This window comes from Toxorhynchites rutilus, chromosome 2 (assembly GCF_029784135.1).
Source record: "Toxorhynchites rutilus septentrionalis strain SRP chromosome 2, ASM2978413v1, whole genome shotgun sequence".
Lineage (NCBI taxonomy): Eukaryota > Metazoa > Arthropoda > Insecta > Diptera > Culicidae > Toxorhynchites > Toxorhynchites rutilus.
In genome coordinates, this window is record NC_073745.1 from 37,400,565 (window position 1) to 37,425,192 (window position 24,628).

General features: G+C 38.5%; 1 protein-coding gene across 1 annotated transcript in view; it reads left to right on the forward strand.

The window, feature by feature from the left end:
* LOC129769001 (lachesin-like) overlaps positions 1–24,628 on the forward strand; it is a 282,345-nt gene that overhangs the window by 241,319 nt on the left and 16,398 nt on the right. Inside the window, exons 2-5 of the mRNA XM_055770992.1 lie at positions 985–1,128; positions 1,444–1,814; positions 15,584–15,734; positions 23,030–23,184. Of these exons, the coding sequence (XP_055626967.1) occupies positions 985–1,128; positions 1,444–1,814; positions 15,584–15,734; positions 23,030–23,184 (821 nt within the window). The remainder of the gene's footprint in view (positions 1–984; positions 1,129–1,443; positions 1,815–15,583; positions 15,735–23,029; positions 23,185–24,628) is intronic.

The window sequence follows — 24,628 nt, forward strand, 5'->3', positions numbered from 1 at the left end:
ATTCGAACTGTGGCGAGTGTTTAATGCGATTAATCCAACTTTGTGCCCATGGTGACGATTGATTTCGTTCTTTTTCCCGGCATTCTCTGTATCCCTGTCGCTCCACATTGTGGTTGTTTTTTTCCGTAACGCTACATCGACCCGTCAGTATGACAGTTTGATGGAGGGGATTTACGTAATTTGATGAATTCATTATGGCAGCGAACCTTTTAATTCCACGAGTGGTTCGCGTTTCGTTCAATTACGGATTCTGATTTTCGTACCGAGATTTTGTTCCAGCCTAATCGATCTTGTTTGTGTACTTTGCCCTTCCCATTTTCTTCCGAGAAAACACTTATTCATGCAGCCAGGCTGCGATAATGTCCTGATGATCGCTCGATTGCACATCACATTCCACACTCCAATAAGCTTTTCCTTTGTTGGTAAAACAAATAATGGTTCAGGAAAAATCGAGCAAAGAAAAGTTTTCCCTTCTGCAGCAAAATACAACTGCAACGGGCGGCCGGTCGCTTCCAATCATTCGTTGATTCCCATCGCCACCCGGTGGAGAAACTTTTCACGGCCCACATGGTGGGTCCGATTTTAGCAACAGAAGCACGTACCGGAGAAGCTTTATCATACACACAATAGCACCCGGACAGACTTCCCGCAGGCCAGGACACTTGTGTGCACACTGTCCGGATGATAATGACTATGAAGAAAGTTGAATCTTGGGTAGCGCAGGACCTGACTCTTTGGATAGTTATAACATTTGCGCTCCGCCCGGTGAAAAGGTCCTGGTCGATATAGTCACAGCTCAAAGAGCTCACAAACTGTTGGGTCACTTTCAAACTGTCGCAACTTGCCCTCGGGTCCGGAGAGGGCGTACCTTATGAATATCAATTGATTGCATGTCATCGTTTCGTCTCTTTATGATGAAACAATATTTAACCCAATGCCACGAAATAACCTCCCGTTTTTTTTCTTGCTCCTCCCTCTCAATAGGAACGACGCCATCACCTTCCCGCTACTCGGAGAGCAATTACTTGGAAGAAGACAAATATTCTCCCGGGTTCCTGACGCTGGGACAGAAATACAGCATAGCCATCGGCTCGACCGTGGTGCTGCCGTGCAAAATTAATGAGACAGGTAAGAGAAATTATTGTTCCACGACAGCGGGCAGTGAGTTCGGGACCGCGAATCGCCTGTCCCGTGTTCTCTCTCTCTACCGCTGTTTCTGAAAATAATGACTTCAAACAAATCCGACTGCGAGCTCCTTCTTTTTTCTCACTAAACCGTAGTCCGGTTGTAATGGTTAAATATAATCAGCTGCTTTGGCTGTTATCTTCGCCGGACATGAAACGACACGACACAATCTGCTGGGCCATAAATTAGGCCACAGTTCTTCTTCCCATCCTATTTATATCATTCTCCCTTCTCGAAACAAAAAAAAAACCCTTACAGAAAGCTCCAGCCATTACGTGCTCGCGTGGAAACGAGACATCGCCGTGCTGACGGCGGGGACGGTCAAAGTCACCGTCAACCCCCGAATACGGCTGATGCCGGTGCAAGGCCAGGCGGACCAGCACGGAGCCCTCTCCACCGGGTACAATCTGGAGATCCGGGACGTTCGGGTGAGCGACGCCGGTGACTACATCTGCCAGATCGGATCGATGGAACCGAAGGAGATTGTGCACACGCTGGAGGTGTTGGTGCCGCCGAAAATTGACTACATCTCACCGGCGAACAAGCTGGACGTCAACAAGGGCGCCCAGGTGCGGATGGAGTGCCGCGGATCCGGCAATCCGGCGCCCAAGATCATCTGGTCGCGCAGGGTGAGTTTTTTAAATTTTTATGCCACGTATTGGGGTGGAAGAAAATATCGTAATTTTTTTTTTTCTAAGAAAACAATCACAATTCTAAACCTTGACCTACTTTACTTTGACTTTTCTTCTTTATCACGTAGGCATCTCTGCTAGTGACATTCCTGCCATTTTCTTTTTAACGTCCGCTCGATCATATTCTTCTAGCATAAAGATGATTTCACAATTGAAAAAAACTAAATGATTAACGTACTTACCTTCAATTTGTATTATAATTTAGTGTTCTGGTAGTTTTCGAACTTTTTGTTGAATAACTATCGTAAATCAGAGTAAAACACACTTCTGATTACCTAGAAATGTTCTCTTATGATGAACATTTGTAAGTGTTCAAGGAATTGTTGAATAATATTAAAGTTGACCCAATCTTACCCCTTAAAGGGGGTGACAATGGGTCAAAGTAGTGAATATTACTTTCTATTAAGAATTGTGTTTAGAAATCAATTTCTCGATAATTTCAAGACAAATTTAACAACTTTTCAGTGTTTTGGATGATTATTTGAGTTACGAATATAATGTCAATCCACCTAGAAGTGTGAAGGAAATGTTCATATACAGCCATTCCATGTCAAACCGATATAGTGGTTCTCAGATTTTCGTGAAAAGTTTTAGTTTTGTTCTTCATCGCAAAACATTAGACCCGTATTTTTTATCATTAGGGTGATCATTTCCAATTTAAGGTTGCCCAAAAAACCTACTGAAACACGACTTCCTGGGTTTCCGGTTCCTGTCGGATTTCCTTCGATGAATACTTTCGTCGATCCAGCAGGCCAACACTTCGAAAAAATACAGGGCCAATCCACGTAATAAATGAACACGAGACTACTAGTGATTTATACAACTTTTATTCTCCACGGTTAACATCGAACTGTACAAATTTTATTGGACTTACATCTAACTACGATTTACAGAACAAAAAGGTCGAATACATGAATTTGAATTCTATGCCCCTATTTTATGATAATTATCTGCTCCACTGACAATTGCCAATATTGTTTTCACATTCTATGCGCTACCAATACACCTATATACTAGCTCTACGTCTGTCATCATCGATGATTGTGGATGCTGAACGTGTTGCCAAATACCCGAATTATCTGCCATAATCAAAAAAGAGTTGGCAACTCTCGTACAATGACTTTTTTTTTCAAATTCATATCTTTTGAACTACTATACCAATTCGGATGATCTACATCTATATATATAAAAATTGATTTCTGTCTGTCTGTAGAGACGAATGAACTCTCAGAGTTTAAAGTCTCTCTAATTCAATACCTTCCTTCCTGTCTGTCTGTCCGTCTGATTCTTATGGACCCGGAAGCTACTGAAGCGATCAACATGAAAATTGGTATGTAAGGGTTTTTGGGGCCGGGGAAGGTTTTCGTGATAGTTTGAGACTACTCCCCCCCTCTCTAAGGGGGGCTGCCATACAAATGAAACACAAATTTCTTCATTACTCGAGAATTATTCAAGCAAATGGAACCAAAAATGAAACACAAATTTCTGCATTACTCGAGAATTATTCAAGCAAATGGAACCAAGTTGGGCATATGGAGGTTTTAGGGTGCAATAAATGTTTCTATGGTGGTTAGTTTCCCCGCCCCCCCTCTTTAAGGGGGGCTGCCATACAAATGAAACACAAATTTCTTCATTACTTGAGAATTATTCAAGCAAATGGAACCAAAAATGAAACACAAATTTCTGCATTACTCGAGAATTATTCAAGCAAATGGAACCAAATTGGGCATATGGAGGTTTTAGGGTGCAATAAATGTTTCTATGGTGGTTAGTCTCCCCGCCCCACCTCTTTAAGGGGGGGCTGCCATACAAATGAAACATAAATTTCTGCATTACTCGAGAATTATTCACGCAAATGAAACCAAATTAGGCATATGGAGGTTTTAGGATACTGTAGTGCTCCCTTGGCCGAGTGGTTAGCGTCATAACTAACATCCCGGGTGTTCGGGTTCGATTCCCGTTCTGGTCGGGGGAATTTTTCGTCAAAGAAATTTCCTCCGACTTGCACTGTGATCACGCGTATTCTAGAGCTTGCCACTCAGAATGCATTCAAGGCGTGTTATTTGGCATAGAAATCTCAACTAAGTACTAATACAAATGACGCAAGTAATACTACGTTGAGACGGCGAAGTTCCTCTAGGAACGTTAGTGCCATTGAAGAAGAAGAAGAAGGATACAGTAAATGTTTCTATGGTGGTTAGACTCTCCACCCTCCTCTCTAAAGGAGGGCTGCCATACAAATGAAACACAAATTTCTGCATCACTCGAGAATTAATCAAGAAAATGATACCAAATTGGGCATATAGAGGTTTTAGGGTGCAATAAATATTTCTATGATGGTTAGACTCTCCACCCCCCTCTTTAAAGGGGGGGGGGGGCTGCCGTACAAATGACACACAAATTTCTAAATTACTCGAAAATTAATCAAGCAAATGAAACCAAATTTGGCATGTGGAGGTTTTAGGATGTAATAAGTATTACTATGGTGGTTAGACACTCCTTCTGTTCTCTAAGGGTGGGCTGTCATACAAATGAAACACAAATTTCTGTATAACTCGAAAACTAATCAAGCAAATGGACCAAATTTGACATGTGAAGGTTTTACGGGGCACGAAACGTTTCTATGGTGAATACACTCCTCCCCCTTTCTCTAAGGGGGGCTGCCTGACAAACGAAACACAAACTTCTGCATAACTAGAGGTTTTTGGGTATGAGAAATGTTTCTATAATGGTATGACACCCCTCCCTCCTCTGGAATGAAGAAGGGGTCCCATAAAAATATTACACATATTTCAACCAGAAATATTCCAACCAAACATGACAATTGAAAATTTTCGGAAAAAGGGAAAATTCGGAAAATTAAATTCCCCTATGCTCTACAACACACATAGCGACAAGTGCTGTTAGTCCATTTGATGTTTGCGCTAGCGAAACTGATCTTTGTTCGAAACTGGAAATGGAATTTAATGTGATGAAACGCACTCCTATATCTTCTACTATCTATACAAAAAAAAAAAAGGATTGCCGGATGTGTTGATAAGAGCTGAACTCGAGGATGGAATTGTCCGATTTAGGGCTTCCTTATTCTATCATATTTTCTGTATAAAACATTTATTCCATGTAACGGAGGAACATGTTATTTGCAATTGGTTGAAAAATATTGAACGAGAATTATGTCTGAAAATAATTTGATATTATAATGATGAGTTTTGTTAGAAATGCTAGGAATTTTAGAGTGAAAGGTAAATTCAACGGGGTCGAATAGAAGATCAATCAATGAACAATTCTGCGACTGGACCCATGAACTTGCTCATAGTAAGAAAACGTGAATGTTTGAAGGTATTGATAACAAAAAACAAATTTTGGGCGGGACGAAGTTTGCCGAGTCAGCTAGTATAAAGAAAAATAGGTGACCATTTCCATTTTAGGGTGATCCAAAAGATCATTTTTTTCTCATTTTTTTACAAAAATTACTCATAACTTTTGAACTTTAAATCATAACTTTTGAACTACTTCACCGATTCTGATGATCGACATATCAAATTAAAGCCAATTAGTCCCTTTTCGAAAAATATTATACTTGCAGAAATTTTGGATTTTGGTCTTGTAATTATTGATGGTATTTTTTTATAGTTTACATTGTCTCGGGACCAAGGACGCTATATATTTTTATATTTTTTCTTCAAAGCTAACATTATACCAATTTCAAGCCACATGTAGTACCACATATGCATAAAAATTGGATTAGATGTTGTCCAGTCGCATAGGAATACTGAACGAAAACTGAAAACATGTTAACTTTGAAAAATTTCTCGAAAACGAAAAAACACCTCTCTGATTATGTAAAAAAAATCTCTGCTTTCAAGAAAAATATAAAAAATATGGTGACCTCATATACGAAACCATGTAAGCTATGAAAAACAATTACAATCAATAATTACGAAAACAAAATCTGGTTTGGCATATGAAGGTTTTTGAATATGAGAAATGTTTCTATGATGGTGTGACACCCCTCCCTCCTCTGAAATGGAGAGGTGGTCCCGTAAAAATAATTCACATATTTCAACCAAACATTACAATTGATTTTTTTTAAGTTATAAAACGCACTCCTATATCTTCTTCTATCTATATAAATAAGAATGGATCACCGAATGGGTTGATTAGAGCAAAACTCGAGAAAGGAATTGTCCGATTTAGGGCTGTCTTTATTCTATCATTTTTTCTGTAGGAAACATTTATTCAATAGAAACGTTCATCGATCCCTAAAACCTGTATATGCTAAGTTTGATTCCATTTGTTTGATTAGTTCTCGAGTTGTTCACCAAACCACCATAAAAACATTCATTGCTCCCTAAAACCTCCATATGCCAAATTTCGTTCCATTTGCTTGATTAGTTCTCGCGTTATGCATAAATTTATGTTTCATTTCTATGGCAGCTCCCCTTTAGAGAGGTGGGAGGAGTGTTGAACCACCTAAGAAATGTTTCTTGCCCCCTAAACCCCCTTGATTAGTTTTCGAGTTATGCCAGAATTTGTGTTTAATTTGTATGTAAGTAATTCAGTTGCAGAAATCATTTTTCACCTTTATCCCAAAATGACCTTTTTCAAAAATTCATGAACTTCTGTACCGATTCAGATGATTGACATACCAAATCAAAGCACTTTAGCTAGTTTTCTTTGAAAAAAAATACCATACTAGCGAATAAATTGGATTCTACTTGCATAGATTCAATATAGTCGTATTCTTCGCAAATATTATATTTTTCCAGAGAGGTCTCGCTCATTGGCTTTAATTTGATATATAACTTATGAACCACTGAACCGATTTGGATGATCGATATATCAAATTGAATCAATTAGCTAACCTTTTATTAAAAACTATTGAACTAGCATATAAAATAGATTTTTTATTCGTAATTATTGATTGTGATCGATTTTTATTGTGTCCAGGGCTTTGGACTAGAGGGCGCTATATTTATTCATATTTTTTCATGAAAGCTGAGGATTTTGACATGACATATCTCGATGGCAGAGATGCTATTTTTTTCGTTTTTAGTTATGATTTTTCAAAGTTAACCGATGGTTCGAAACCGAGCCAAATTTGGCATTTGGTTTTTGGTTTTGGGTTTAGGGAGCAAGACATGTTTTTATCGTGATTCGGGGATGGCTACCATACAAAATAGACACAAACGAAACCAAATTTGGTATTTGGAGGTTTTAGGAGGCAATAAATGTTTTTATTGTGGTACAACACTCCTCCCTCCTCTCTAAGAGAGGGCTGTCATACCAATGAAACACAAATTTCTGCATAACTCGAGAGTTAAACTCGAGGAAGGAATCGTCATATCTGAGATGTCATAATTGTATTATATTTTCTGTATCAAATATGTATTCATGTAAAGCGACCCACAGAGTTCAATATTATTGATCAATATATTTTATTGAAGCCCCTCGACGAACAATTATATTGCACAAACCAAAATATTGCGCCATAATATTGAACGTCCATTAATTGCATAAAAATAAGAAAATTGTGCAGCTTCCAATGGTAATTACTTTGAATATAATATTTTGAACCATTCGAGAACAATAGACGTGTATTTTTATTTTTAAAAAATCCGGTTTCATATTTATGCATCTGTTAGATAGATGCCATTACTGAAGACATCGTACTAATTATAGTTGATTCAAGAGATCATTTAAATTAATCATCAAAACAATTTCAAAATCTAGAGGAATGAATATTATCAATTTAATGGAACATTGAATCCGCCCCGATGGGTCAAAAACCTTTTCTACTCTATACATATTGTGTGAGCGCCTCGATTTCGAACTTTCTTGGATCAAAACGATCATCAGAAGTCGGATATCAGATCCCGAAGTTTTGAAATTGATATCAAATAATACCTGAGCTACATCATTATAAACTTGCAATTGAGGGATTTCACGCAAACTCGGCTATGGGAATGTCACCATCCCATCAGAATGCATTGAAGCTATGTGGGCGTGAAAATGATTCCCGTTAATTGCTGTTTGTCATTCTTCGCCGATTGCCCGAAGTAACCAGACGAAGGAAAGTCGCGTCTAAGTTTCGTTATCGGTTACCGCGTGATTGTTGTTTTTTTGCCGCTGAAGAGTTTATTTCGCTATCAGGATAGTGAGTGGAGTACCCTGAATGAAAGCGGATAGAGGCTTTCATCATCGGAAAACCAAGGATTGGTTTTTATTTTGTCGCTGCTTCGCCGACATTGGAGTTTTCGCCGAATCATCGTGCCAACAGTACCAGTGCGGGTAAGCTTTTACCGACGACTGTGTGTAGTGGTGTCGTAAGCACATTCTCATCACCAACGAGCTTTCAGCGCGCTCCCGTTCATCTGCACTGGAGTGCGTTCATAGGTGAATAAGATTAAATATACTCAGAGAAAATATTTATTAATTATAAGTTTTTTTTTTGTTTTTGTGAATTATTTTATTGTGAATTATTGTTTAAAAAACAAAAAATACTTAGAATATAAGCGCAAATTTTAAAATGGCAGAGAGTGGGGGACCTTCGGATATGGAGGTCTCTGACTCCAGTTCCCTCCTAAGTGATAAAAAAAAGTCACTCAAACGCGTACCAAATACGGAAGATACTTCTTCTGGGGACGAGTCAGCTAACCCTACCAAGCCTCCCTCCAAAAAACTAGCAAATCTCCCATCTGCCCTTAACGATCCCACTTTACCTTCAACCTCGTCTTCTCCCTCTGTTCTCCTCGCTCCTTCTCAACCTTCACCTTCCCACCCTACTGTCCCTGATCCCTCTCAATCCCCGTCCTCGCCTTCCTCCCCTGTTATTCCCACCCCGCGTGTGAAGGTCTATCCAGAAGATGCGCCCGGAATTGGTCCCTGGGTTGTTTTCTTCAGGCCTAAGCCTAATGGAAAAGCGTTGAGAGTCATGCAGATCGCGAAAGATCTGGCAAGGTATACCTCCGTTTCGGAAATTTCGAAGGTTAGACCAAACAAATTACGAGTTGTCGTGACTGACCGGAAAGACGCAAACAAGATTGTTGTCGATCAGCATTTTACAATTGAGTATAGGGTTTACATTCCCTCTCACATAGTCGAAATTGAGGGTGTGATAACCGAAACGGGCTTGACGTGCGAATACATTACGAGTGAAGGTACTGGCCGTTTTAAAAAACTGCCCTCGACGACTGTTAAGATCTTGGGTTGCCGCCAGCTCGGAACAGTCTCCCATGAAGGAAATGACACTAAATTTACGCCGTCCAACTCGTTTCGAGTCACCTTCGCTGGTTCAGCTCTACCTGACTACGTGATGGTAGATAAATTGAGGTTAGCCGTGCGACTTTTTATTCCAAAGCCAATGACTTGTCTAAAGTGCAAGTCAGTTGGTCACACGACTGCTTATTGTGCCAATAAAGAACGATGTGCCACTTGCGGAGAACAACATGAGGGGAAATCCTGCAGTGCGACTGAGCATAAGTGTCCATATTGCGGGGGATCCCCACACGTGCTCTCAGCTTGTGAAACATATAAGACTCGCTGGGAGAAACAGAAGCGCTCTTTGAGGGAACGCTCTAAACGCACTTTCGCAGAAATTTTGAAGGGCGCTTCTCCACTGGCTCAAGAACAACAACCAATCAATACACACAATGTCTTCGCTACGTTGCCAGTTGACGAAATGGAAGCGGATACAGCTAACGGGGGCACGCCGTTTATTTCTCAAGGGAATCCCCGGCGCAAAAATGTGACCACTCCCAAAGTTCAAGAACAAGTCCCCTCGGTGATACCCCCAGTTAGCCTGCCTAAAAAATCGAGTGCAGCGGATAAGCAAAATCAGGTCCCTCCTGGCCTCCGTGGTAATAGTTCACCTTCGAACAACCCAGCACTCGAGGGTACATCAAAAACCCCAACTGTCCCTGTTTTTCCGTCCAGTTCAACTTCCCAATCGGGATTTATAAAGTTGTCTGACCTTGTGGATCAAATCTTCACGTGTTTTAATGTTTCCGACTCCATCAGAACCATTGTCACCGCAATGCTTCCAGTACTAAAGACAATTTTGCAGCAATTGATGCAAACATGGCCCCTCCTTGCAATGATTATCTCTCTTGATGTCTAATTTAAATAGAGAGGTCGGAGATATCACTGTTTTACAGTGGAATTGTCGTAGTCTTATCCCTAAATTAGATACATTCAAATTTCTAATTCATAAACTCAATTGTGATGTTTTTGCTCTGTCCGAAACCTGGCTCTCTTCTCAAAATGATCTCTCTTTCCACGATTTTAATATAATACGCTTGGACCGCGATGACAGATACGGAGGGGTACTATTGGGGATCAATAAGTGTCACTCATTTTTTAGAATTGACCTTCCACCTATTGGAGGGATCGAAGCTGTTGCTTGTCATGCAAACATCAGAGGCAAAGACCTCTGTATAGTCAGCTTGTATTGGCCTCCGAGAGCTGCGGTTAGCCGCAAGCAACTTGTTGACATGTGCTCACTCCTTCCTGAGCCACGATTAATCTTGGGAGACTTCAACTCTCACGGAACTGCCTGGGGGGAACAGTACGACGACAATCGTTCATCGTTGATATATGACCTTTGTAACAGCTTCAATATGACCGTTTTGAACACTGGGGAAACAACACGCGTACCTAAACCTCCTGCTAACCCAAGTGCTCTTGACCTCTCGCTTTGCTCGAATTCACTATCGTTAGATTGCGAGTGGAATGTAATCCAGGACCCCAACGGTAGTGATCACTTGCCAATCAAAATTTCCATCACCATTGGGACGAATTCTTCTGAATCTATAAACATGGCATATGACCTCACAAGACACATTGACTGGAAAAAATATGCGGACGCGATTACTCTAGCCATCAATTCCAGAGATGGTTTACCTCCATTGGAGGAGTATAACTTCCTTTCTCGTTTGATCTATGACAGCGCGGTTCGCGCTCAAACGAAACCCATCCCAGGTTCCACTCTTCGCCGAAGGCCTCCCAATCCATGGTGGGATAGCCAATGTTCCAAGCTTTATCAGGATAAATCGAACGCATTCAAAGCTTTTCGGAAACGTGGAACCATTGAAAATTTTCAGTCGTATTTGGACCTTGAAAATCAATTTAAAAACTTGATCAAAGAAAAAAAACGTGCTTATTGGCGAAATTTCGTGGAAGGTTTGTCACGAGAAACGTCAATGAAAAAATTATGGAAAGTGGCTCGAAACATGAGAAATCGCTCTTCAACGAATGAAAGCGAAGAATATTCACATCGATGGATTTTTAATTTTGCACGGAAGGTTTGTCCCGATTCCGCTCCCGTGCAAAAAATTGTTCGAGTTATACCACAAGATAGGTGCGATCTTGATTCCGGGTTTTCGATGGTAGAATTCTCTCTTGCTCTCCTTTCTTGTAACAATTCGGCTCCGGGAACGGATAGAATTAAGTTCAACTTGTTGAAAAACTTCCCTGATGTGGCGAAACATCGCTTGTTGCATTTATTCAATCGGTTCCTGGAACATAATATTGTTCCGGATGATTGGAGACAAGTACGAGTTATAGCTATTCAAAAACCCGGAAAACCCGCGTCCGACTTCAATTCGTACCGCCCAATAGCAATGCTGTCTTGTATACGGAAATTGTTGGAGAAAATGATCTTGTTTCGCCTTGATCGATGGGTTGAAACGAATGGCCTACTCTCAGATACACAATATGGGTTCCGCAGGGGCAAGGGGACGAATGATTGTTTTGCGTTGCTTTCTTCAGAAATTCAAATGGCTTACGCCGAAAAAAAACAAATGGCTTCAGTATTCTTGGACATAAAGGGGGCCTTCGATTCTGTTTCAATAGAGGTTTTGTCGGACAAATTACACTCTCGGGGTCTGCCGCCTCTATTGAATAATATGTTATATAACTTGCTTTGTGAGAAACATTTGAACTTTTCTCACGGAGATTCGGAAGTAAGTCGGGTCTCTTACATGGGACTCCCCCAGGGCTCATGTTTAAGCCCCCTTTTGTACAACTTCTACGTAAGCGACATTGACAATTGCCTTACACAAAATTGCAGCCTAAGACAACTTGCAGATGATGGAGTGGTGTCTGTCGTAGGATCAAACGAATCCGACCTGCAAGAACCCTTACAAGATACTTTGAACAATTTTTCAACCTGGGCCATTGGGATAGGGATCGAATTCTCCATGGAGAAAACAGAGATGGTGGTTTTTTCTAGGAAGCATAAACCAGCAAAACCAAAGCTTCAACTTTTGGGTAAACCGATCACTCATGCTATGTCATTCAAGTATCTTGGGGTCTGGTTCGACTCCAAATGTACTTGGGGGCCCATATTAGGTATCTGAGTAAAAATTTCAACAAAGAATAAACTTTCTCCGTACAATCACCGGCACCTGGTGGGGAGCCCATCCCGAAGATCTTATAATGTTGTATCGAACAACTATTCTCTCAGTGATGGAGTATGGCAGTTTCTGTTTTCAATCAGCTGCCAAAACACACCTCATTAAACTCGAGCGAATTCAGTATCTTTGTCTCCGTATTGCGATGGGATGTATGCCCTCAACGCATACCATGAGTCTCGAGGTTTTGGCAGGCGTACTCCCACTAAAAGATCGCTTCAATTTATTATCTCTTCGGTTCCTCATCCGGTGTAAGGTTATGAACCCATTGGTGATCGGAAATTTTGAACAGCTGATCGAGCTAAATTTTCAATCTGGGTTCATGAGTCCATATCATGAATTCATCTCCATGCAGGTTGATCCTTCTTCGTATATTCCCAACCGTGTTTGTTTTCCTGACTACATCAATTCCTCTGTGCATTTTGATCTGTCCATGAAGCAGGATATCCATGGAACATCAGATTATCTTCGATCGAGGATCGTTCCAACGATCTTCGATGCAAAGTATGGGGATATCAATTGTGATGATATGTACTTTACTGATGGGTCCTCTATGAATGAGTCCACAGGATTTGGAGTGTTCAACGAATTTTTTAGCATCTCCCACAGTCTTCAGAATCCTTGCTCAGTGTATATTGCTAAATTGGCAGCGATACACTGGGCGCTGGACAGCGTCGCCTCACGACCTGTTGAACACTATTACATTGTAACGGATAGTCTTAGCTCTGTCGAAGCTATCCGTTCAGTGAGGTCGGAAAAGCACTCGCCGTATTTCCTTGAGAGAATACGAGAAAATTTGAGTGCTTTATCCAGACGCTGTTATGTCATTACCTTTGTCTGGGTCCCTTCACATTGCTCTATTCCGGGTAATGAAAGGGCTGACTCATTAGCAAAGGTAGGTGCAATTGAAGGCGATATTTATCAGCGTCAAATCGCCTTCAATGAATTTTATTCTTTAGTCCGCAAAAATACCATAGCTAACTGGCAACGCAAATGGAACGAAGATGAATTGGGCCGGTGGCTCCATTCGATTATCCCTAAGGTTAGCCTCAAACCATGGTTCAAAAGTCTGGACTTGAGTCGGGACTTTATTCGCACCTTCTCCCGACTCATGTCCAATCACTGTTAGTTAGATGCGCTACTCTTTCGTATTAATCTTGCCGACAACAATCTTTGTGTTTGTGGACAAGGTTACCACGACATCGAGCACGTTGTTTGGTCGTGCGAGCTGTATCTTGTCGCCAGATCGAATTTAGTAGTCACCCTTCGGGCCCGAGGAAGGCAGCCCATGGTGCCGGTGAGAGACGTGTTGGCTCGGTTAGACCTTGATTACATGTCCCAAATATATGTATTCCTTAAAGCTATCGATCTTCGTGTGTGATTGTCCTTATACCCTTAGTTTTTCCTTTTCCTTTTCCTTTGTGAGAGATCGGATCCCTTCTTAAGAATAAGATGAAATGTAAATACATATTAGATATAAGATAGGTTTAAGAATTGAGTGTGATGAGTGCGATTGAGTGTGTGAGTGTGATCATTGTCAATATATCCTCATATCCCCTCCTTTTCCTGAAGAAAATATGTCACCCTTCTAAACTCGAGTCGACCGCGAGTAATCGGTTTCCTATATTATTAACATTAGAATTAAGGAAAAATGTATATATACTAGTAACAATACAGTAAGGAGTTCGGCTCCTTTAAACCTTTGTAACTGAGCCTGTAAAAATAAACGATTTAAATTAAAAAAAATAAAATTGCTGTTTGATTTTTAAAAGTATGAAAATCAATGTTCTTAGAATGATTAAGCTGTGTAAATAAGTTCCGGTGACTTTTTTATATGATTTTTTTCTTTTGAAACGTGAAAAACAAAACGAAGAATATTTTATTATAACAATTTAGAGTAGATTTGGAGTGTCAAGGTCATATGAAACTAAATTGAATCCATTATTTTTTTAATCAATTTGAACACTGAACAAACTTTTCATCACAAAAAAATCTGCTCAGAATTTGTCAAATGCCAATAATACTAAAGCTCACATAAATATAACGAATGAAGCGAAAATTGATTAGTTAATGTTTTTTTTAAACAATAAGAGAAATGGGCTCAACCATTCATTCAAAATTTATTTAGAAGATAAGAAAATTTTAATACCAATAAATTTCAACTTAGATTCAATCAAAAATTCCCTACATTCCAGTAAATTTTCGCTCGATTTAAAAACTTTTCGAATGGAAGAGAAGTTCATAAATAATTCTGCTGAAACTTCATAGGGTATCAGGCTACAAATGATACGAACGAAATCCAAAGAAAATTACTCACTAAAATGTAAATAGATTTGAAATCGCAGTAGAATTTTGAGAGTAACTAGACGCTAATGATTATCCATCGCGAATTGCAATTATTATCCGATTGGCCACCCAAATGTAACGTTCCCCGAAATGTAATCCGCATTCAAACGGCTCATTTTACGGCGCTACAGAAATCCAAGCTTTGAACGTCAACTTAATCTCCCGCAAAAACCAATTATAGTCCCCTGAAGTGCAATCCGGCCGGCCAAAGTTGTGCAACACAATTCCAGTTTATGTAACCACGAGCCTGTAACCGAAATGCGGTGGCCGATGCGTTGGGCTACCATCATTGGATTGTGCCACCTCCACTCTGGGCAGCCAAATTCCGCCCAAACGCATCACTCGAATGTCCCCTTCGCTTGCATTTCAATCTTAATCAGTTTGAATAAATAGCATCCGTCGGACCGGTGGACGGATGGTTCGAACGGACAACGGCAACCTCGATGGCCACATGAACGATGATGATCAACCGACGTGAAAATTGGACAACGGGAACCACTCAGATAATAAACTTAGTGCCACACATGTGCCAAATCACTTCAGACACTTCGAATGGTTCCATCACGGGACACAAACTATTCGGACCAGGGTGAAATTTGTGATTCGAGTCCGTGATGGAATAATGTCCAAACTTTAATGGTATCCACCCGAAATTATCTCTTCTACCACTAGTAATGGAATAGTGGAATCACATTACGGCATCCGAGCATGGAAACCAGACGCGAATTTGTTTGCCCATGTAGAAAGTTTAGCCAAACGATGCGCTCTACATGAGCGACAATGCAAATTCATTTCTGGTGATGATGGTGATGGCGGCCACCCTTTGGGATAACGCGGTTAATAATAATAAGTTCGGGTCGACTCCACTCCCAATGCGGCGCGCATTGTTTCTCCCGATTGTGACCCAATATTTTTAACACCAAAAACATTTCCTTCTCCCCCTAACAGAACAATGTGCTGCCCAACGGCGAAGCGAACAAAACCGGAAACGTGTTCGATGTGATGCATGCCACTCGCCACACCAGCGGCCACTACCGATGCACCGCCGATAATCGGGTCGGCCAACCGGACAGCAGGGAAATCGTGGTCAATGTGCTCTGTAAGTATATTTCCGTTGTGTTCCTTTACTCTCCAGCCAGCAGAAACAGATCGATTGTGTGAGGTTGTGTTTGTTGATGAAATTGCGACCAAATTTGCATATTTCAGTTTAGAGCTCGTTCATATTAGACGGTCTCTTGCTTCACAGTTTCTGGGCACTGAATAGAATGCAAGTCTAGAACCTCACTTCATATTCATTTGTCTACATTTTATTATTATCATTTATCTATTATTTATATATTTTTTATCTAATCGACTTAACTTCTAGGCCATAACCTATTTATCAGAAAAGACGGATTTCATGCTAATTCATTTACAGCACCATCACAGATAGCAGTGCAATGTTGGGGGTAAAGATATTGGTCATTTAAGCAACTTTGCATACATATTCAAAAACGAATTATACTACTTTTTGAAAAGGGCCAAAGTTTTTTTTACTATTTTTTTACAAAAAATTATAAATAAAAAACTATTATTACTACAAACTTGTAGTCAAGGATCAGATGAACGATTTTTTTTTAAATTTGGATCAAAAAACACAAAAAAAAATTTTTTTAATAAAAATTACACTGAAAAAATAATTATTTTAAAAATTGAAATTCATTTTTCTCAAAACCGTACTTTTTTAAATTTTCAAAAAAAAAAAAAGTATATAAACAATTACCAACAAGTTATTCATACATCGGAAGATGGGTACTTTGAAGAAAAAATGTTTTTCTAACCACTTTTTCTTTGTTCTTCTTTGAAAAAAAAAAAATAAACTAATCCTAATTCCGTTTAAAGTCAAGATTGCGATATAATGCATTCGAAAAACTTTTTGATCATATAAAAATATGAACTTTTGTCGAGGACGTCAACTTTATATCTTTTATAGTTTCTGGGATATTTTTTTTTTGTATGGAGACTCCAGAAAAACTCGTCGTAACATTTTCGGTGTAAATTCTCGCGTTTGACGTGTTCTCGCCGTGTTGCCCAACAGAGAGAAGTTTGCATAATATGTAAATTGCGATCATTTACATACTAATATGTTACGAGTTAAACATTAATAGTAATTTTTCAAAGAAAACATGAAACAGTTATCGCTAGGTAAACTGTTTCACTGTAACAGTGCCCTTCTTCCGATGTGCGAATGACATGTTGGTAATTACATGGGTTATTCATAACATTTTTGTTCATAAAAACCATGAAAACCTTGAAAAAGTAATTTTAATTTTCAAAATAATTTTGTTTCAATTAAGTTTCAATTTTTCTTAATTTGTTTGATATGAATGAAAAAATAATAATAATTGAAAAAATCAATAATTTCCTACATTTCACTCTTTAACCAACTTTTTCTTAACAATCTGCTCTTAATTTTCATTTTCTTAACAATCTTAACTCAAAAACTATATGACCTACGTTATAGTTTTTTGTTCAAGATTATACGAAAAAAATATATATTTGTTGAAAATTCTCAAAATTAAAAAAAAAATCAGAAGCTATGAGAACTGAAAAATGTTGGCTAAAGAGTGAAATGCACAAAATTATTCATGTTTTGAATCAAAAATATCAAACAAAATAAAAAAAAAAAATAAAAAATCCATTGAAACAAAATTATTTTTTCTCAAAAACATGGTTAAAAAAGTTCGAACAAAAATTATATGAATAGTCCATATAATTACCAACATGTAACCCATATATCGGAAGAAGAAGGGCACTGTTACAGTGAAAAAGTTTTCCTAACGATAACTGTTTCATATTTTCTTTGAAAAATTACTTCTAAAGTTTAACTTGTAACATTTATGCACTGATAAAATGATCGCGATTGACATATTATGCAAACTGTTTTCCTATTTAGAAACATGGTCGAAAATGGTTGGTTCATTAAAGTATGAAATGTAGGAAATTATTTATGTTTTCATTAAAAAACACCAGGCGGATTTCGTTTTAGGTGTACAGAAATTGGTCATTTAAGTAACTTTGCATACTTGAAATCTTCGAAAAAGATTCAAACTCCGTTTTGAAAAGGGTAACAACTTTTTTCATATTTTTTTTACAAAAACTTATATCTCAAAAACTATAATATCTACAAAATTTTGATCAAAGGATGAAATGTAGGAAATTGTTTAACTTTTCATAGAAAATACGAGAACTTTTTTAAAGAAAAATTACACTGAAAAAAATGTTTTTTTTCGAATATGAAATTCATTTTTCTCAAAAAAGTTTTTTTTTTGAATTCTCAAAAAAAAATGTGAATAGTACTTACATCTTACATACATCAGAAGATGGGCACTTTTACAGGGAAAATGTTTTTTCAATAACAATTTTTTCTTGTTTTCTTTGAACTAGTTGTTTTCTAACAACCAATCCTTATTTTGTTAACAGACAAGAAAGCGATAGAGCGTATTCGACAAAGTTTTGGATCTTTGTAAACTATGAACTTTCGCCGAAGACGTCAATTTTCTATCTTTTATAGTTTCTGATATTATAGGGTATTTTGTTATGGAGATCCCGGAGAAAAATAATGTTTTACTCGTTAAATTTTTGTGTGTAAATTATCGCGTTTGACATGTTTCTGAATAGAAAAAAGTTAGCAGAGCATGTAGATCGCGTTAATGTATACATACAAATGTTAACAATAATAGTACAAAGAAAAACATGAAAAAGTTGATGTTCGAAAAAAAATTCCCTGTAATAGTGCCCATCTTTCGATGTCAGTGTGAATTATTGGAAATTGTATGGGCTATTCATATAAATTTTATAAGAATTTAAAAAAAAAATGTTTTCGAGAAAACATAAATTTTAATTTTCAAATAATTTTTTTTCAATGAATTTTTTGTTTCAAAAATTTGCTGGATAATTTTGAATAAAAACATAGATAATTCCCTACATTTCTTACTTCAACCAACATTTTATAGAACTTATAGTTTTAAAAGAAACAATTTTCCAAAAACAAAAATTGAAGAAACTCAAAATTTCGAGCAATTTCTTACACAAAATCTATCAGACTTAGATTTTAGTCAATGAATGAATTGTAGAAAATTATTTATGTTTTCATTACAAAATATCAAGTAAATTGTTGAAAAAAAAATCATCGAAAAAAAAGTATTTTGAAAATTAAAATTAATTTTTCTCGAAAAAATGTTTATAAAAAATTCTGAAAAAATAGATGTGAATAGCCCTTACAATTTCTAACAAGTCACACTGACATCGGAAGATGGGCGCTCTTACAGGGAAAAAAATATTTTCCATCAACAACTTTTTTATGTTTTTTTTTTTGAAAACTCATTATTAATGTTCAACTCGTAAATATTAGGTTGGGGAAAAGGTCATCCATTATTTTTGGGTGAAATCCAAACTATTTTTAATATACTTCGGATTTCCCGAATTGGGTCAAATATCCACGGTTTTGTTGTAAAAATTGTTACCATTCTAATGGTAGCTTCACAATGTCTCTATCATAGAGGTCTTGATCCTCATTGACGAAAAGCACTAGCAACAGATTTTTACAATCTTTTCTTGATCCCAATTTCTTATCATCCTGGAAATTTCGCAATGCAAGAAAAAGGTGATAATCGCTTGATACCAGGTCCGGACTATATGGTGGATGCATTGAAACATCCCAATCAAATCTCGGAATTGTGTGGCCTTGCGTTGTTTTGATGGAACCCAACACCTCTTCTGTTAGCCAATTCTGGACGTTTCTGGTCAATCGCTAGCTTCAAAAGGTCCATTTGTTGACAGTAGAGATCTATTGCACTGCATTGCACTGAAAAAAAAAATTTCAAAAAATTTGAATAATATTTTTTTTAAATAAATTAAATTGCACGTATTTTCCTGTTTCTGTATCGGCACCATAAACACCATTCACAATTTTAATGGCCTGGCTTGCATTTTCGCATTTATAAAAGTGAAAGTGTAAAATGTACTGCATTTTCTCTTGGTTGACCTTCATTGTTAACTCCCTTAACTCACAACTGAATAGAACAAACAAAAAAAACAGCAAATTATTTTTTAGTGTGAAATCTCACTTTTACTGAAAGCTCACCTTGAAGTTGTACGATCGATGTTAAGCGAGATATTGATCACTAAAGTCAGCTATCGAGAAAATAATGAATAACTTTCTCCCCCACCTAATATTTTTATGTATAAATTATCGCGATTTACATGTTCTGCAAACTTTTTTATACTTGGAAACATGTCGAGAACATGTCAAACGCGAAAATTTACACAAAAAATGCTATGAGGAGCTTTTCAGGAGTCCCCACACAAAAATTTCATATATTTAGATCAACATGAGGGGCTTAGAATGCAAGGGGTGTAAGTGATTTGCTCGATTTCTCTTCATCAACTTTTTCTTTAGTTAATAACTCAACTGCAAAAACGTTCCAATTTAAGTTTGCTGTAGTATCCGATAGATGAGGTTCTGACCTATCTTCCACATTGTTAAATACAGCTGGGAATGTATTTGCAGCTAAGTTATGACCAAAAGAGAGAGTCGATGTAGAGAAATCGATCAAATCACTTACACCCCTTTCATTATAAGCCCCTCACATGTCAAAAGGGTCTATCTTCTTTGATCGATTCTCTTCACCGTCTTACTCTTTCGATAACCACGGCCTTTCAGAAAAAAAAACTCACTATAAATAAAAGCGCTAAAAGCATAGAGTAGAGTGTAGAGAGTAGAGAGTAGAGAGTAGAGAGTAGAGAGTAGAGAGTAGAGAGTAGAGAGTAGAGAGTAGAGAGTAGAGAGTAGAGAGTAGAGAGTAGAGAGTAGAGAGTAGAGAGTAGAGAGTAGAGAGTAGAGAGTAGAGAGTAGAGAGTAGAGAGTAGAGAGTAGAGAGTAGAGAGTAGAGAGTAGAGAGTAGAGAGTAGAGAGTAGAGAGTAGAGAGTAGAGAGTAGAGAGTAGAGAGTAGAGAGTAGAGAGTAGAGAGTAGAGAGTAGAGAGTAGAGAGTAGAGAGTAGAGAGTAGAGAGTAGAGAGTAGAGAGTAGAGAGTAGAGAGTAGAGAGTAGAGAGTAGAGAGTAGAGAGTAGAGAGTAGAGAGTAGAGAGTAGAGAGTAGAGAGTAGAGAGTAGAGAGTAGAGAGTAGAGAGTAGAGAGTAGAGAGTAGAGAGTATAGAGTAGAGAGTAGAGAGTAGAGAGTAGAGAGTAGAGAGTAGAGAGTAGAGAGTAGAGAGTAGAGAGTAGAGAGTAGAGAGTAGAGAGTAGAGAGTAGAGAGTAGAGAGTAGAGAGTAGAGAGTAGAGAGTAGAGAGTAGAGAGTAGAGAGTAGAGAGTAGAGAGTAGAGAGTAGAGAGTAGAGAGTAGAGAGTAGAGAGTAGAGAGTAGAGAGTAGAGAGTAGAGAGTAGAGAGTAGAGAGTAGAGAGTAGAGAGTAGAGAGTAGAGAGTAGAGAGTAGAGAGTAGAGAGTAGAGAGTAGAGAGTAGAGAGTAGAGAGTAGAGAGTAGAGAGAATAAAGTATAGAGTAGAGAATAGGAAATGCAGAGTAGAGAGTTGAAAGTTAAAGTCCAAGTTGAAAGAGCAACAATTGATCGCAGAGAAAGTGTAGAACAAATGAGAACAAACATTTGAACTAAAAAAGAAACATTGAACAAAAGGATAGAAAAAAAGTTGCGAGAGTCTGTTTGAGTGCAACAGTAAAGCTATCCCAATGACTTAGCAGTAAACTTATGGTACTGGACCGCTAGTGTAAAAAAATAAGTATAAAATAATACAAAAAAATACAAAGTAGTATAATTCTTTACGCCCACAACGTTTCACTGTAATCTGAGATATTACTGCCAATGACCAGTAGATTTGGCATGAAATTTGTCAAAGATGAAAATGTCGACAATCTCCTAATCAAATGAGCGAATTGTCGATATGGAAATAATAGCGCTTTTTCTATCACATTCAGCATCATCAACGATTTGATTGTTTTGATTTACAAGAAAAAATGTCTCTAGGAAAGGTTTCGTTTTTTTAAGAGAACGATTAAAATATTTTGGATCGCAACGTTGTCAACGATAAAAAATTCTAAATAACCAAAACACTTCGGATCATTATCGACACCGACGAGAAGAGACATCATGGGTGGTGTTTGTCTGTTTTGAAGTCAATAATTTAAAGAAAGCATTCAAAGAAAACTATCAGTGCACAAACCAAAATTTCAACACTGTCCCAAAACATAATCGGATTACTTACTCTGGCTAGACAAAATTCTTCTCGTGTTCGATCTAAGTTTAATTACAACACATACAGAAATCGATCAGCTTCTTCGAACCCCATTCCCATATTCATTTCAGCTCAACAAACTTAAGCATTTCATCGCTGTCTTCCTTACGTGACCTAACCCACAGCCTCTTCCGCTCGAAACTAGACCTTTTCCGAGAGCTGAAGGCAGCCCTTTCCTGTCCATAAATCCTATTAGTACCGAGAGCATACAGCCAGGCAGTAGATAAAATATTCATTCCGCTTCTCTGCTCCACACTGCGCCACACATTTTATCGGAACTTTACAGTCACCCATGTGGGTGGTTAAGCACCATACGATCCCCATCTGTTCTCTGCTGGGCTTCTGTTGTGAATCTGAGGAACAAAACACTGCTGTTTGTTGCAAAGTACCTCACAACGAATCCACTTTCTCTAGCTCAAAGGTACTCAAAAACACGGCAAAACAATCATCGTTGGAATTTGCCAGTTTTCAAGTGGCACTTAAAATACATATTTCCATACTTTCGCAAGAAAGTCAGTCCATGTCCGGGTGGAAATTTGAGCATCCGAGAACACAATAAAGGCATCAAATGGGCCGGAAGAGTTGGTCCACATTTTCCTGCTGTTGCTGCTGCTGCGTTTGCTGTAATCATTTATAACAGAATCGCACACGACCGAGTGAGAAGGCTCAAGCACACGGACAAACATTAGTAAACTTTTCCTGGCCTCCCGAAAGCTGTTCTGAATTATCATTATAGTGAATGCAAAAGCGAGAGACGAAGATGAATCCATTCCCGAATGGTACAGGGGAACATATTTTCCACGTTCAAATTTAACGGATGCATGTTCGAGAGAACAGACGGAGTTTGACCTCCGGCTGCTTCTCTTCTTGCGAATCGATGCACACAATTCACAAGCTTAAATACGTACTTTCAAAACAATACCTCATCTCGGCACAATGCCAAAACAACAACCCTTCCTGTCACGTACAGGATTGACCACAAGCTCACATAAATTGTGTTTTATTTCCCTCGCAGGCTCCCACAACATTTCCCGAGAATCGTGTTAAAAGTGTTTAAAACTAACCCCCCTTCGCCGACTTCCCCTTTCTTTTTTCCCTCCAGATCCGCCAGAAATCGAAGTGGAGCAGCAGATCGTGCACAGCGGTGTCGGACACGAGGCCCAATTAGTGTGCATCGTTCATGCCGAACCGGCGCCCAACGTGATTTGGTACAAGGATACAACCCAGCTGGGAACAACCGAGCAGCACTCACAGCAGGTAAGCATCAGCAGCTACCCTCCGAACGCTGGGAAGGGGGTATTTAGATTACTACCCGGTAAAGATACAAATAAACCGCAGCCAGGATGACGAGTGGTGTTCAATAAAATTTGCAACACAGCGGGAAAGGATAGTTTGTAAGTGGGGGGTTGGATCTCGCGGATGGGATGGTCATCCTGGTTTCCTTCTGCGGCCGCTGCCAAGCGGTTTATGTATGCATTTCACTTACTGCTCAAAAGAGAAGGCCTGGTGAATATCTGCTGGAATCATCATTCAACCTTGACCGTGATCAACGGTTCATGCTATGGAAATTTAGACAAGTGCTTCTGTGGTTGTTAGTGTTTTTTTATATAAATGCGATCTTCGATTCCATGAACATATTTCACAACGAAATCTGTATAGGGGGAGGGGGTAATAGTGGTCACCCTAAGGAATATGCCCATTTCCAACGTCCACATACCGCTTTAATTCCCGTTTTTCGAAGAGTATTATAGTTCGACTTATTGTTGTTCAAGATAGCTAACGGCTTTTACTACAGAAATTCTAAATAATACATTTTTCATCTTTATAAAGAAAAGGTGAAAAATCGATCATTTTTTTTTGCTTGGAGGTAAAGTGGTCACTTGCACATATCAAGCTAAATGGGATAGATTTATGCATTTTGACGTAGGACTACGTCTTTCATTTCTATACCGGGGTGTAAAATCAAAGTTTCGAAAACGAAAGCGTTACGCCGGAGACCGAGATTTTGTACGTTAATAGCTGTTAAACAACCGAACGAAATGGTATGATAAACACTTCATTCGAAAGATAAAATGTCTACGCGTTATATAATTATTACTTTTTCATCCAAAAAATTTTTTCAATAGCCTTAAAATTGCTTTCAAAATAGGCTATTGAAATCACCAATCAGTTATCACTCAGTTATAATTGAACAGCGATTGGAGCATGTTGACGCTGTTGTGGTGAAGCTAACTTCGTTTATCATGCATGAAAGCGCAGATGAACGGTATCACCAAGAGCCTGTTTGTGTACCTTAGGCCAGAAGGGAATCCATCAGGAGGAAAGTGATGCCACAAACGGTTTCACTTGAGACATCGGAGCAGCCGCCACACACATACACGCGCGGAACTATTTTCGTTTGGTTGCCATCTAGCGTCGAGAAGATTCTGGAAAGATGTTATTGTTGCTGTAAAATAATCTGCCAGTTCCCCTTGGAATTGAAAATTGCAGTCAAGCGAAAACGTTTATTTTAATGTTTTCTATCCATATAATACTGGACCAAATACATTTAGTTTTGTGATTTTACAATCAAGTGCGATCAACGTAAGACTACGTCTTTCGGCAATTTATTAGAGGTGCAATGAATCTTAAGAAGGAATTCCCGCTCTACGCGCACTGGCAAACGATGTTTACTCAACAATTTCTCAAACGTGAAATGGGT